The sequence below is a fragment of the Astatotilapia calliptera genome, chromosome 3 (assembly GCF_964374335.1).
Source record: "Astatotilapia calliptera chromosome 3, fAstCal68.1, whole genome shotgun sequence".
NCBI lineage: Eukaryota > Metazoa > Chordata > Actinopteri > Cichliformes > Cichlidae > Astatotilapia > Astatotilapia calliptera.
The window spans coordinates 5,258,490-5,274,366 of record NC_137424.1 but is presented as its reverse complement, the minus strand read 5'-3'; the positions used below and the strand labels follow the sequence as shown (position 1 = coordinate 5,274,366).

Genomic DNA, 15,877 nt, shown 5'->3' with positions numbered 1-15,877 from the left:
AAGCTGAGGCTGCCTCAGCAGAGGCTCAAGTGTTTGAGGCTGCTGCAGATTTAGACACGTGACCTTGGGAGTAAAGCCAGTCATGCTCAAGCAATGAAGCAGTCATTACAGCGAACTGGTGAGTTCATCCAAGCACATTTCTCTTCAGGGCAGAGTTATGCTTTAGCTCAAAATGAGAAAGAAACAGAGGCTGCTGCTTCTGTACCACAACACAGACACCTCCCAGATACCGAAGTTCATCGCGTCAGACGTGACACACAACAGCCGTATCCTTCTGCTTGCTCGGCTGAAGGCCTGCACCCAGGCAACCAGAGAAAGAATCGCCCTGACCCTCTGTCTTTTAACACAGATAGAGATGTCCCCTCCATGCACACACATCGCTGCACAGACTCAACAAACCAACTTCCACCCGGCTCACCACTGGAGGCTCAAGGTGTATCTGAGTTAGCTGTATATCTGGCGCGTCGAGACCTTGTCACCGCTGGACTAAAAGTGTTTGATAACCAGCCTGCTAGTTATCTGTCATGGAAATCTAGCTTTGTTAACGCTGTGGAGGGACTTAGCCTCAAACCTAGTGAAGAACTGGACCTGCTCATTAAGTGGCTTGGTGGGGAGTCGCTACACCACGCCAAGAGAATAAGGGCAGTTTATGTCAACAATCCATTCATGGGTTTGAACATGCTTTGGCGAAGGCTGGACAAGTGCTATGGCTCTCCAGAGGCCATTGAAGCTTCTCTCTTCGATAGATTGAACCACTTCCCAAAGATTTCAAATAGAGATCACCAGAAGCTTCAAGAACTCGGAGACCTGCTCCTAGAGATCGAAGCTGCTAAGCAAGAGGGATATTTGCCAGGGCTCAGCTTCCTAGACACTGCAAGGGGAATAAACCCTATAGCGGAGAAACTGCCCCACAACGTCCAAGAACAGTGGATAACTCAGGGGTCTCGCTATAAGAGGGAGCACCAAGTTCCATATCCCCCTTTCTCATTTTTTGTGGACTTTGTGTATAACCATGCAGAGATGAGAAATGATCCTAGCTTTGCTTTTGCTAACTTTAGTTCAGCTGCATTCAAAGGTGACGGATCCTTCTCCAAACAATGGAAATCCAAACCTCCTTTATCCGTAAGTAAAACTGAGGTAGGAAACCCCCCCACCTCTCAGTCCTCCAAAGGACTCACCATTGATCTGGACAGAGAGTGTCCTCTCCACAAGAAACCTCACTCCCTCAGGAAATGCCGAGGCTTTCGAGAAAGATCACTTGCAGAGCGAAGACGCTTCCTGGTGGAGCACTCCATATGTTTTAAATGTTGTGCTTCAGCAACTCATCAAGCTAAAGAGTGTAAAGCTGACACCCACTGCTCTGAGTGTGACAGCGACCGGCACATCGCAGCACTCCATCCTGGACCGGCACCTTGGGCTCCAAGTTCCAGACCACCCTCTGCAGAGCATGGTGGGGAGGCTATCGGGTGTGTCACTGACATAGCAGCCTCTTCATGCACAGCCGTGTGTGGTGAGGGTCTTAAAGGTAAATCATGTTCCAAAATCTGTCTGGTCAGTGTGTATCCGAAGGGTCGCCCAGACCAAAAGGTGAGGGCATACGTGATGCTAGATGACCAAAGCAATGTGTCGCTAGCCAGATCAGCATTCTTTGACATGTTTGACATCCAGGGTGAGGCTTCCCCCTATACCCTCAAAACATGCTCAGGAATCACAGAGACTGCTGGAAGAAGGGCCTCTGGATTTATGGTGGAGTCAGCTGATGGACAGTTGCACTTATCATTGCCGACTCTTATTGAGTGCAACCTGATTCCCAATAATAGGGACGAAATCCCTACTCCAGAAGCTGCCCAAAGCCACAAGCATCTCAAGTCTATTGCTGAAAGGATCCCTCCTCTTGATGCGTCAGCTGAGATACTTTTGTTACTTGGGAGGGACATCATCCGAGTTCACAAAGTGCGCAGTCAGCGTAACGGCCGTCACAACGAACCTTATGCCCAACAAGTGGACCTGGGTTGGGTAATAGTCGGTGACGTCTGTCTCGGTGGGGCTCACCGGCCGACTGTCAACACATTCAAGACCAATGTCCTTGAGAATGGGCGACCAAGCTACTTCAAGCCTTGTGAGAACAGGATCATCTGCAAAGAAAAGTTCATAGAGGAACAGCTAATATCCTCCGACACACTGACTTCCAGTCAGCCAAGCTTAGGTGAGCTGGTCTTCAGCCATTCAAAAGAGGATGATTAGCTGGCACCCTCCATCGAAGATGAAATCTTCCTCCACATCATGAACAAGGAGTTCAAGAAAGATGACTCCAACAGCTGGGTGGCTCCCCTGCCATTTCGTAGTCCAAGACCACGTTTACCGAATAATCGAGAGCAAGCCCTCAGCCGACTGATGTCACTTCGCCGTACCTTGAATAGGAAACCGGAGATGAAACATCATTTCATAGATTTCATGGAGGATATTTTCAAAAATGGACACGCTGAGCCAGCTCCTCCACTAGAGCCTGACAGAGAGTATTGGTATTTACCTTCCTTTGGTGTCTATCACACCCAGAAACTGGGAAAAATAAGGATCGTCTTTGATTCAAGCGCACAGTTCAAAGGCATCTCATTGAATAATGTGCTCTTACAAGGCCCGGACCTCAACAACACCCTAATTGGGGTTCTCATGCGTTTCAGAACGGACCCAGTTGCTGTGATGACAGACATTCAACAGATGTTCCACAGTTTCCTAGTGAGGGAGGATCATCGGGACCACCTCCGATTCTTGTGGTTTCGTAACCACCAACTTGATGACAAAGTGCTGGAGTACCGCATGAGGGTTCATGTGTTTGGTAACTGTCCCTCGCCAGCTGTGGCCATTTATGGCCTGAAGAGGACGGCTATGGAGGGTGAAGAGGACTATGGACCCGAAGTGAGGAGCTTTGTGCACAGACATTTCTATGTTGATGATGGCCTGAAATCTTTCCTCAGTGCAGAAGATGCCATCAAAGTGCTGAAAGGTGCACAAGACATGCTAGCGCAATCCAACCTCAGACTACACAAGATTGTGTCTAACAGTGTTGAGGTCATGAGGGCATTTCCAGCTGAAGATCTAGCTAGCAACCTGCAAGACCTGGACGTGGGTCAGGACTCCCCTCCCATGCAGCGCAGCCTGGGTCTTGGTTGGGACCTTGCTACAGATACTCTAACTTTCCATGTGGACAGCGCAGAAAAACCCTTTACATGTCAGGGTGTGTTGTATACTATCAACAGCTTATTTGACCCGTTGGGGTTCGCTGCTCCCTTCAGTGTTCAGGGCCGCCTTATTTTGAGAGAACTCACCACTGAGACTTGTGACTGGGATGCACCACTGCCCCGAGAAAAGCTTGAACAGTGGCAGAGGTGGTGTACATCTCTTCAAGACCTAAGAGAGTTGAAGATCCCAAGGGCCTACACAACGGTCCCACTCTCCACAGCTCAGAGCAAGGAGATCTGTATCTTTTGTGATGCATCTACCAAAGCTATTGCTGCTGTTGCTTATCTGAGAGTCACAGATGCTGCAGGACATAGCGAAGTTGGATTCCTGTTTGGGAAAACAAAGTTGGCACCTAAGCCTGACATCACCATCCCAAGGCTTGAGCTCTGTGCAGCCGTTCTTGCAGTGGAACTAGCAGAGGTTATGTCTGCAGAGTTGGACATTCAGGTAGACGACATCAAGCTTTTCTCAGACAGTAAAGTAGTACTTGGGTATATATTTAATGACTCTAGACGGTTCTACGTCTATGTTCATAACAGGGTACAAAGGATAAGACGTTCAACCAACAAAAGCCAATGGAACTATGTTCCTTCTGATGTCAACCCAGCTGACCATGCAACTAGAGCGATTCCAGCTAACCAGCTTGCAGCTTCCTCCTGGTTGTCTGGACCAGCCTTTCTTGTAGACAAGCAACATTGTCACTTAAAACAGGAAGCTTTCAGCCTAGTTGAACCCGCAACAGATGTGGAACTACGTCCAGAAGTAGTGACTTGTGCCACAAATTTGTCATTTCAGTTGGGCAGTAAACGCTTTGAGCGGTTTTCAAGTTGGAGGTCACTCACCAGAGCTATTGCCAGGCTCTGCCACATTGCTTATTCCTTTACAAGGGCAGCAAAAGAAGGTCCTTGCCACGGTTGGCACAACTGCAAGCTGCTTTTCAGTCCAGACCAGCTGCATCATGCAAGGATCAGAATTTTGCTTGCTGTCCAAAGGCAGGTCTATTCAGAAGAAATACACTGCTTACAAAAGGAAGGTCAGGTCCCTAAACAGTGTTCTCTCAGCAAGCTTTGTCCTTTCATTGATTCTGAAGGTCTTCTCCGCGTCGGAGGACGACTGAAAAAGTCACAGCTCACAGCAGAAGAGGGTCAGCCAGTTATCATGCCTGGTAAACATCATGTTACCTCCTTGCTTATCAGACACTGCCATGAGCAAGTCAGCCATCAAGGACGACACTTGACGGAAGGCGCTTTGAGGAGTGCTGGTTTCTGGATTGTTGGAGGAAGACGGTCTGTCAGCAGTTTGGTCTACAACTGTGTGACATGTCGAAGATTGCGTGGGAGAGAGGAGGAGGAGATAATGGCAGACCTGCCTGCTGATCGCTTGAGTACAGATCCTCCGTTCACCTTTGTTGGATTGGATGTGTTCGGACCATGGTGTGTCACCTCAAGGAGGACACGTGGAGGGCTAGCCAACAGTAAGCGTTGGGCAATCATCTTCACATGTATGAGCGTGCGTGCCATACACATCGAGGTCATCGAATCAATGGATTCATCCAGTTTCATTAACGCTCTAAGACGCTTCTTTGCAGTTAGAGGGCCTGTCAAACAGCTAAGGTCAGACTGTGGTACTAATTTTGTTGGAGCCTGTCGAGAGCTTGGGATCACTCCCAAAGGCTGTAACAACAAGGAAGTGTCCAACTACCTGTCTGATCAGGGCTGTGTATGGCTGTTTAACCCTCCCCACTCTTCACACATGGGGGGAAGCTGGGAGAGGATGATCGGTGTCACACGTCGGATCCTTGACGCAATGTTCCTCAAGCTTGGGTCTGTTCAGCTCACACATGAGGTCCTGACAACATTTATGGCAGAGGTAACTGCAATTGTCACTTCCAGACCACTTACTTCAGTGTCCACAGATCCAGACGAATCTCTCATCCTCACTCCTGCTATGCTGCTAACTCAGAAGATTGCTGTACTCCCTGTTCCTCCTGGTAACTTTGATGATAGTAATATCTTCAGACGTCAGTGGCATCAGGTTCAAAGCATGGCCAACACATTCTGGGAGAGGTGGAAAAGGGAGTACCTCAGTAGTCTACAAGGTCGAAAGAAATGGAGAACGGAGAGACCTAATCTCATGGACGGAGACGTTGTTCTAATGAAAGACGATTCACTGAAGAGACATGACTGGCCCACAGGACTGATCACAAGGACTTTTCCAAGTGACGATGGAAAGGTCAGGAAGGTCGAGGTGAAAGTTTTCAGAGACAGTGTTCCAAAACTTTACTTAAGGCCAGTGTCTGAGGTTATACTCCTGTTGCAGAGAAACTCTGTCAGGTGATGTGCAGTTTGACATCCTAGGGATGTCAGGTGGGGAGTGTGCTGGCATTAGGCATTTTCTGTTCTGCAGCAGTTTGCCCTCTAGTGGTTGTTTTTGTGTATTTTTTTTTTTTACTCTGTAAGATCTAGCCAGAGGCAGTTTCACCTCCGTTAATCTGTTGCCATCCATGCCTTCACAAGTTGATAAACGGCATCATCTGTGAGTAATATTGTTTGTTATCACTGAGACAACTTGTGTGCATTATTATAGGGCAGGGATAGCTCAGTAGGTAGAGTGGTTGCCCCATGATCGGAAGGTCGGGGGTTCGATTCCCCTTAACAGCTACCCTGAGGTACCCCTGAGCAAGGTACCGTCCCTACACACTGCTCCCCGGGCGCCCAATGGCTGCCCACTGCTTCACTGAGTGAATGGGTTAAATGCAGAGAGCAATTTCTCCACGGGGCTCAATAAAGTACAATAATGTACACACTTTCTTTCTTTCTTGTTGTGAAGGCGTGATATAGTTTGTAGTTAGAATTTAATTTGAATGCGTGTATAACCTAAGCTAGTAAGGTTAAGCTAGCTCATATGTCATGTGGTTTCTTTAACGTTTTGATCATGAGTGTGATTTCATTTGATGTTTTATTCGGGCACTCACTAAGCAGATAAATATTGTGTTCATATTTTTGAATATGTGTTTGTTATACTGTATGTTGATGCAACATTTTTATTGGTTTATTTCTGGTTTTGTCAACAGTTTCACACTTTTTCCTTATTAAATCATCCAACTCAACACATTGGCCTGTTCCCTGGATTTTGATTAGGAGAGTGTTTAGCTGTCTGTATAGCTGAGTCTACGTTCACGAGGACAACGCTTAGTGAGGACAGAACAAATGAAGTATTTGTACTTTGTTCTCAGCCCTACAGACAATCCACTGGTCTCCAAAGAGCAGCATGGAGATGACTGTGAACAGAACAGATGTAACAGTAGTTGTTGTACATGTACAGACCATAAATATGGAGTCCAGCTGTGTTTGATGCTGCTGGGCAGACTGACCACTGGTAACCTCTGAGTTCTGCTGGTCCACTCTGTGGAGGAACCATGAAGGATCAGATCAAAACAGGATAAAGTTCCAGGAGTTTCTGCTCAAATAACTTCATCTGAATCAAGTCTGTCAAGTTTTAGACTCTCAGATTGTGAAGATATATTTTCTGTTTTCTATGAACTTTCTTTCATCAGTGATGGAAGTGATGATGTTGCAGAAGCTCAGAGGAAACTTTGAGAAAACTGTGATGAACCATCAACTAATGCTCTCAGGAGGCCAAAGGTCACTGAATGTAACTGTGCAGCAGATTCATCGAGTGTTTGAAACCTGACCACTTCCATATGTTTTCATTCTAACACAAGAAGTCCTTGAGTTTTCATTTGAGTTTTCTGAGTCTCGTATTTGGAGTCGAGTCTAATCAATGATCTGACAGAAGAACATTAAAAAGGATTTACCAGTGCTGTCAAAATTAACATGTAGGGTTAGGGTTAGGGGTTCATCTGTTATCATGTGTTACATCATGTGTAAGTCGGGGGGGGGGCGGGGGGTCCTATTCCTCTGTGGGGCAAACTGCATATGGCCAACAAAGCATTCATTCAATTCAATTCAATTCAATTCAATCATGATTAACATGATAAAAACCTTTAACACGACACATCTGGAGAGCAGAACGACTCAAAATCCCTGAAATGTTTCTATCAACGCACTTCGAGCAGTTTGTCCGAGTAGAGTTACCTTTGCACACGTGCAGATGTGCAGCACATCTGTTAGTGACGGGCAGCTGAACCAATCAGCTCAATATAGAAGATGACAAACACACACTGACCTCTCGATAGAAAGTTTGAGCATTAAAAAAATAACAAGACGGACCAGCCGACCAACATGAAGGATTCTGCACATCGTGACAGAAGGAATTTTCTTTTCACCGAAGCACTTCCAGCTTAAAATATCACAACGATGCAAAGCACTGATGACACAACTGCCAAGTGGACAAACTGCAGACCTGTTAGTGTTGTTAATAACATAGTTTTGGTTCCTCGTGTCAAAGACTTGAAGAAGAGTGACAGAGAGTGTTAGACTGCTGCAGGATCAGTGCCACCTCCACAGACCTGTGAAGAAAATGATTGTTTGACAGATGGGCTCAGATTCAGGATCAGCTGAGGAGTTTGTGGCTGACAGAATCCTGCAGGTGCAGAGCAGAGCCCATCATTAGCATGCAGGACTGTCCCTGGGGGGGTCGGCTCATTCAGGAGGTTAATCAATGTTTACATGTTCAATAAACATGTTAAGTGTGTAAATTTGCCCTTTTCTCTCGAGTCTGTTTGCTCATGAAATGAACTTTGATTCGTTTACATTAAAAATGATGTTTAATGGTGATTAATCCAAATGAATCCACAGTAACCCTGTGATGAGTCTGATTAAACATTTTCATTAACAGCAGTAATATAGATTATATATTATTATATATTAGTGCACACTTAGCTTTTAGTATATATGTTTGTTACAAAGTTGTATTTACAGGAGAGAAGCTGAGTTAAAGACTGAAAACTATTCAAAGTCTCTTTGAATTGAAGCGTTTAACATTCTTTGTGTTTATTCTGCATTGACTTCATTATATGGTGTAAACGTCTGTTACAGGCTTAAATATAAAGTTGGAAAAATGTAACTGCAGCTATTGATCAAGTAATTGTGATTAATCAGGATTAATGACAGAAGATTGTGTCATTAATTAGTCATGTTTTAATCTACTGACAGCACTAGTGTTCACTCTGGTGCCTCCAACTGTTTTACGCCCTTTCAACACCTTCGTGGTCAAAAGTGTACACGCACAAAATCTACAATAAAATCCTCACGCAGCAATAGGACAGACACACAATCCATTTATCTCTGTGTCTCAAACACACACACGTGTATTCAAAGCCTCGATTTGTTCATATTTCATCTGTTGTGTTTTTATCTTCAGCGTTTTCAGTGTTGCTGCATTTACACCAAAAATGTTTCCATTGATGAATCAGATTGATTTGAATGTGTTTCATCCATACAAATCCCTCCCTGGTGGTCACATGACTCTATAACATAACAGGAGTCATGTGACAAGAGTTTCATGCTGTAAAATGTCAAAATGGTTGAATGTGGTGGAGTAAAAATGTGAGATATCAGCTACTTTTCTTCAATATGAAATGTTTGCAGGGCCTGACAGGAAGTGGACGGACGCTCTGATCACTTCCTGTTTGCTGAAGTGGGTTTTCAGTTGTTTAGAAACCAAAGGCTTGTTTTAAAAGACAGTTTAAATGGGACTGAGGGAACGACGTGTTTGTAGTTTATATCCAACAACATCAAGCAGTTTAATCAAAGAGTTCATGTTGCTAACAGCTCACCTCTCTGCAGCAGACACAGGCTGGACTTTAAAATCAATGATGCGACCAGCAGACGCATCACTCTGTAAGGACACAGAGCTGGGTGGAGGTCCAGGCTGGTTCCTGTGAATAATGATGGAGCAGTGATGTGAGTGCTGAGCTGTGACATGGAGAAGAGTCATGGACAGTTAGAGATGGTCATCTCACCTCTGAGCTTTGGTCTGGCTCTCATGTTCCCCACACAGAGTGCTTTTAGAGGGAGGGACTCCCTCCTCTCTGTCCTCACACTGATCCATGCTGCTCAATTCACATCAGCTCACACACACTTTCTACCTGCAGAGGAAACACAAATCATTCATGTGCACATCAACTGAAATCCTCCTTTCATCATGTGTGCTGTCCAAATATCAGCTGCTTCTTTCCTGCTTCATCTCAGTGTCAGCTGGATGCAGTCAGACAGCAGTGTGAGGCAGAGGAAGCTGCCATCAGCTGCTCTGCTATCAGTCCACTAGATGGAGCCTGAAGCACACACGATGCATTCACTGACACACACTGATTCACTATTAATAAGAAAAATTAGAAGTGACAGTTTGTTTCTGTACTTGTGTTGATGTTGTGTTGCCGTTGTGGAATGTTTCCTCTGTCAGTGCGCCCCAGGGTGGCTGTGGCTACAATGTAGCTGCCATCACCGATGTGTGGATGACTCGATGTGTAAAGTGCTTTGGGGTCCTTTGGGACTAGTAAAGCACTGTACAAATACAGGCCATTTACCATTATCTAATTAAGTCAGTCTAAATATCAAACCCAAAAACCTTTGTATTGTTGTCATAATTACTTCCTGTTGAAGCAGATCCAATATTTGTAATGAAGGATTTTTAAACAGATAACGTCAGCATGTTTAATTCAGTTCTACACTACATTCAATTCAATTCAATTTTATTTATATAGCGCCAAATTACAACAAAAGTCACCTCAAGGCGCTTCATGCAGGTGGATATGCATCCACCTGCACTGTAATTATAAACACCCCTGACCTCCAACAGCTGTTGACACAGTAACTGGTTATGGTCAAACAGATGTGTCCACCTCGCAGCAGTTACTGTGGAACAGCAGCTGAGCTCATTCTGCAGTCAGTGTGTCAGTGAGAGCAGCAGCTCCACCTCCTCCACAGACTGATGGAGGCAGGAAAATCAGTGTACTCAGTTCTGTGAAATACTGTAAATGCAGTTTCTTTTACTGTTTATGTACAAACTGAACTTTGAGTCTCACTTCAGATTGGATTTAAGTGTGTGTGTGTGTCACACCTTTATGTGTTACTCCAAAAAAAAAAAAAAAGCCGTCTGACTGCTCAGACTGAGTCAGGGTAAAGTTCACATGCTGATTTGCTCTGTTCGGGTTCTTCTTCTTGCTTTTCTTAAAAGTAAAGCAGTACATTACTTAGTTACTCACTAGATTAAGTAGTGTGTTGCTATATTCTGTTCCTCAGACCAAGAGTCTATGAACCAACTGTTCTTAGACATTTTTAGATCTGGGCTCTAAAAATCTGCTTATTGGCTCTCAGCTATAGTTAAGCAAGATGTCTTTGGTGAATTGAGGCTGTTTTATACAAGCTAAAGACACTGACTTATTCTTCACTCAGATATGCTGTGACATTCAAATGTTACAATGTTTTTATACATACATTTATACACTACAGGAATGATTTTATATGATTCAAAGTTCAAAACAATCCTTTCTATCCTCTCTTTCACTTAGCCCAGTTCATCCTGTCTGGAAGCCTTTTGAAGCCTCCTTTAAGTCCGGCCTTTCCACTGAATCTGCTGATGGAGACACCATCTCCTCCACCTGCAGCTGTGGAGGTTCAGAGAAATAAATCTAACCTAGAGGTATATCTCTATATCTACAAAAGAAAGAAAGAAAAATGAATCAAACAGATTTTCTCTTTTGTTATTGGAAACATTGGAAACAATATCAGAGTCTACAAGAGAACAAAGGTCCCCGCAGGATGTCTCTGTTTGGGAAATACTCCAGTCATTCCCCTGAACCTGGTTAGTGACCTGAATCAGTGCTTTTTCCATGAATCCTACCGATGCTACCATGAAAACATGCTCAGCTTGTGTTTGAAGATGACTCACATGCTGACATTAGATACAGAAGAACTGAGAACATAAAGGGAGCAGCTTATTGAGGGAAACCCAAAAAAGCAGAACACAAGCAGCTCTGTCCTCTGTCTCACATCATGTTCATGAGGAGAGAAAAAGCCCCTAAAGTTCCTAAAGACAAACTGTTATAGGAGGAAACAAAGCAAACTTACAGCCGTCCTGGAAGGAGGCAGGACTCCACCTGAAGCTTAGCACAGGGGGGGAGGAGGCAGATTTTCAGAAGAGTTTCTGACAGTTTAACTTGGTGATGTCAGATTTAATCTCGTCTCATTTGTTACGTTCCCCTGAGGGGTCTAGGCGGTGAGGGGGAAGTAACAAAAAGTGTCCGGGTCAGAAAAAGGAGACAAGAAGGCAAAGGGGTTAAATTAAAGAGTTTTATTAAAGTAGCTCAACTAAAAGAGACGGACAAGCCGCTATCACCATTTAAGAAAACAAACAAAACTCAGGCGTTGGTCAATAAAGTAAAATGTAAGCCAGAAAGAAAGAGAGCAGCTCACTAGCTGTAACCACTCACATGGCACTCTGGCCCAGAGCTCACCTTTCCCTGGGATTAAATACTTTTGATTACTGACAAGAGTCAGCTGTGTAAAAGGGAAAGCTGGCACCTCAGGCAGAAGCCATTGAAGGACACGCCCACACAGGCACCTTCAGGAGGAGGCCCTGCTAGGGCCGTAACACATTTCTGTTTTTCCACTGAGCAGGTTCAGCTTTTATTAAAATAAATATGTCTTTCTCTAAATTCTTAATTATCAGTAATGTTCCCTGAGAAATCAACATTTCTTGGTTCTGATACAAGAATGTCGTTTTCATGGCCGCCATTCACGTGACCCAAAGTGTTTCTAATCTCTGGAGAACCGAGGTTTTACTGGTGCTCCTGAATGCAGCATAAGAAGGAATTTTCCACTAAGTTTCATGTGACATGAACACAGACGGATGACGTGTCTGTGTCAGTCTTTTTCTTTTGAAACAAACTTTATTGAGACCTATGAACAGTCCAACACCTATGAATGAAATTTAGAGGATTCAAAGAAACATTGATAAAAGTTCTCGGAGCTGCTGTGCAAATATTTTTAACTCACTATGGAAACTCTGATCAAAGTTAAACTCCTGGTTTCAAACTTTAAGCTTTTTTGCTGAAGCAGTTGTACAGAAATAATATTAAACTATAACAGTACTGATATACAGTGATCCCCTCAAAAATAAACACAGAGATATAAAACTTCTGTCCATTCTGCCATTAAAACGGTAAAATAGATCCACTGATCTGATTTTTTTTTACTGTTTATGAAGAATAAGCAAATATATAAGATGAGAGGTGAGAAAAAAAAATCCTCAGAATCACTCGTTTGTATTCAAATGTCAAAGTTCGTGTTCATCTGTTCCTCTCCTACACGTCACTATAAAGTTTAATCTTCTAAAAGTCAGAGTTTGAGTTCATATTCACTGCAGTTTAGTACAATATCTACATGTTAACGTTTGTTTGTGCTAAACTGTTCATTTGTTCTGTTTCATAATAAAATATAGATATAAACATCTGTAACATCTGCACTTTAATATCTGGTATTTTGTACAGACAGAAGACAAAAGGTTTACTTTAGTATTAAAATATGAGTCCCGTACAAATCAAATATGTATATATAAAACTTTAAACTGATTTCTTTCAAACTTTTTTCCTCACCAGGAAAAAAGAAAAACTTTTTACATGTCAAAGCTCAACATCTGACTTACTATTAATATAAAAACCGTGACTGAAGCATATTTAAATGTTCCGATTTATTAACAGTGTTTTAAACTTAATACAGTAACTTTTGTTCAGTCTGAGAAATGTAAAACATGTTTTATCCTCCATCTTTGTTTCAGTGTGAACAGTCTGAGCGGACAGTTCGTGATATTTTTAACAGAGGCCGACCTGCTGAATCAAATTTGTTTTAAAAAGTCCTCTGCTGTCCCTCCACCTGCTGCCTCTGAACACGAAGGGTGAGAACTTTAAATTAACACTGTGGCAGATATGTAACCATCTTTAAATGATCTCACTGACTTACAGACAAATGAAGGAAGACGTCTGTGGTGGCTGAAACCTCCACCCAAAACATATCCACAGACAGCAAGGTTGTTGTAGTTTTGTCATTTTTAATTAGTTTTTATTTGCATTTCTTTTTCACTTTGTGTTTTTAATTCTGTTTAGTTTCAGTTAGTTTCCACGGTGAGTTTACTTGTCCATCCATCCATCCATCCATTCGCTGCCGCTTATCCTTTTCAGGGTCGCGGGGGGCGCTGGAGCCTATCCCAGCTGTCATAGGGCGAGAGGCAGGGTACACGCTGGACAGGTCGCCAGTCTGTCGCAGGGCCAACACACAGGGACAGACAACCATTCGCACTCACACCTAGTGGCAATTTGGATTATCCGATTAACCTATCCCCACAAGCTGCATGTCTTTGGACGGTGGGAGGAAGCCGGAGTACCCGGAGGGAACCCACGCAAACACGGGGAGAACATGCAAACTCTACACAGAAAGATGGTGGAATTGAACTCAGGACCTTCTTGCTGTGCGGCAACAGTGCTAACCACCGTGCCACCGTGCTTACTTGTTTCAGTTTATATTTGATTTTTTATTTATTATATATTTACGGGGTCAGAGGCTGGACTGACGTAGATTAATGCAGATTTTATGATAAAAACTGAACTTTTTGAAAGCAGTGACTCAGTCTTTTTTTTAGCCAAACTAACAACACTAACAGGCCATTTCCTGTAAAATGTTAATCAGTTTTACAAAATCATTTCATTGATCATTCTCAATAATTTAGTTTTAGTTTGTGTGTGCAGTTTTTATTTCTACTTTAACTTTTTTCAGATCTAGCTGTAGTTCTAAGTTGAGTTTCAGTTTTGTGTGTTTTGTAACACTTCTTCCTGTTGGAGAGGAGCCAACAGTTTGTGACGCAGTATTTTTAAGACCGACATGTTGAACCTGTATCTAACACACATCTATACGAAGTATTCATTTACAAAGTGCGCTCTCTGTCTCCTGCTGTGCGTGTAAATAAAAACATCTGGAGCTCAGCGGCTCTCCGGTTGAGCTCAGGCCACATTCAGTGTGTTTAGTCTGATTCCCGGACTCTGATCACACAAGCCCAGAAAATGGCAGAGACACTCGGCCTTGTTGGAAAACATTACACACTGACTTTAATGGAGAGACCGGAAATACAAACACACACAGTTTGTTGTGTGAAGAAATCAAACACGAGCTCAACAAACAGTAAAGTTCCTAAAGACAAACTGTTAAAGGAGGAAACAAAGCAAACTTACAGTTTCTTCACACACCAACAACAAGCTCCACTCCACACCTGGACACTAAACACGGACACACAGGTGAGCTGCTTCCTGGAAGGAGGCGGGACTCCACCTGAAACTCAGCACAGGTGGGAGGGGCTCAGCTCTGTGTGTGCTGATGTGTTAACTTTAAAAATATGCCGTCTGACTGCTCAGACTGAGTCAGAGTAAAGTTCACATGCTGACGTGTGGAGACATGAAACCTTGTTGTAGCTGCAGGTGTGAACACACTGATCCCAGATCAGCTCTGCTGTATTTGTAACATGAACATTTCTGCTGCAAAGCTTCAAATGTTCAGCATGTTTCTCTGTTTCCAGTCTATAGATCCAGTCACACTTTCTACCTTCACCTGTGCAGTAAAGACTGAGAGCAGAGCTGAAAGCAAGCGTCCAATCAGTGAGCAGCATCAACACCTGAGCTTCATTCAGACTCTGTTATTGAAGATGTTGTTGGTACAAAGTTCATCTGCTGCTCACATGAATCCATGAAAGATTTATTTCACTGAATGTTTCTTCAAAGCTCATTTCAACCTGTTGAAGTCATGAATGAAAGTGCAGACTGAGAGTGGATCACATGATGTTTGAGGTGTGTCATGTGACATGTTCAGTATTGTCACACATGTCTAGATTGTCCCTGATATCATAACTGCTCAAACACTGATGATTATATTTGAAGAATTATTCCTGATGGCAGCAAAGTTTGAATGGAGCTCTCTGTCTGTGCTGATTTGTCGCCCTCTGGAGGTCAAAGCACAAACTGCATGATGTCACTGTAACCACCACAGAGACAGGAAGTGTTTTTATGACTGAAACACTGAAATGATGCTAACGGCTGTCGTTAGGCTCACTGACAGCAGTGCTGATGTGTTCATGTCAAACACTGGCTCAGGTCAGACTCCTTCATCCTTCTCCAGCGTGAGGCCTCCCTCAGACCCACAGGAGCTCTGACCTTTGACCTCCTGACCCTAACCATTTTAGTCTTGTTGCATCTTTAAATGCAAATCCATCCAAACTGTAGCCGAGCAAAAGAAGCTGGAAGCTGTTCTATGAATGATGTTGTCGAAGGAGCTTGGAAAGAAAAGCATCTGGACTTCTTTAAGTTGCTTGAAGAGGGACATGGACGTCTTAACGCCCACTCACATCCTGGGACATTTGATCACAGGAAATCACATGATAGCGTGGGGCTAGATCTCACAATGGGTTCACCCAAGACACGAGTAGTTCTTTATGTTTCTCGTGCACGGGAGAGAACTGGACCAATGCCGTTCCTTCGCTTGACCACAGTCGCTCTCGTCCGTTCCCTCGTAACACTGCTCTTTTATTGAGGTTACATGAATATACATAGGTTCATTAACATACACGTGAACAAAGGTACCAGTCTGTATGTTATGTAGGTGTGTGTGTGTGTGTGTGTGTGTGTGTGTGTGTG

General features: G+C 43.7%; 1 protein-coding gene across 4 annotated transcripts in view; it reads right to left on the bottom strand.

Moving 5' to 3' along the window:
• The window catches only part of LOC145424529 (uncharacterized), a 192,386-nt gene extending 177,844 nt beyond the window's left edge, over positions 1–14,542 (bottom strand). The window contains exons 1-5 of one of the 4 annotated variants that reach the window (XM_080297933.1): positions 14,426–14,519; positions 11,274–11,414; positions 9,167–9,292; positions 8,981–9,082; positions 5,157–6,645 (exon numbers count right to left, since the gene is read on the bottom strand). In XM_080297933.1, coding sequence (XP_080154059.1) covers positions 6,432–6,645; positions 8,981–9,082; positions 9,167–9,255 — 405 coding nt within the window. In that variant the 5' untranslated portion in view covers positions 9,256–9,292; positions 11,274–11,414; positions 14,426–14,519 and the 3' untranslated portion in view covers positions 5,157–6,431. Of the gene's footprint in view, positions 1–5,156; positions 6,646–8,980; positions 9,083–9,166; positions 9,293–11,273; positions 12,391–14,425 lie in introns of those variants that run through there. The other 3 variants (XM_080297936.1, XM_080297927.1, XR_013905619.1) reach the window with 3 other exon arrangements.
• Positions 14,543–15,877: the final 1,335 nt, after the last annotated feature.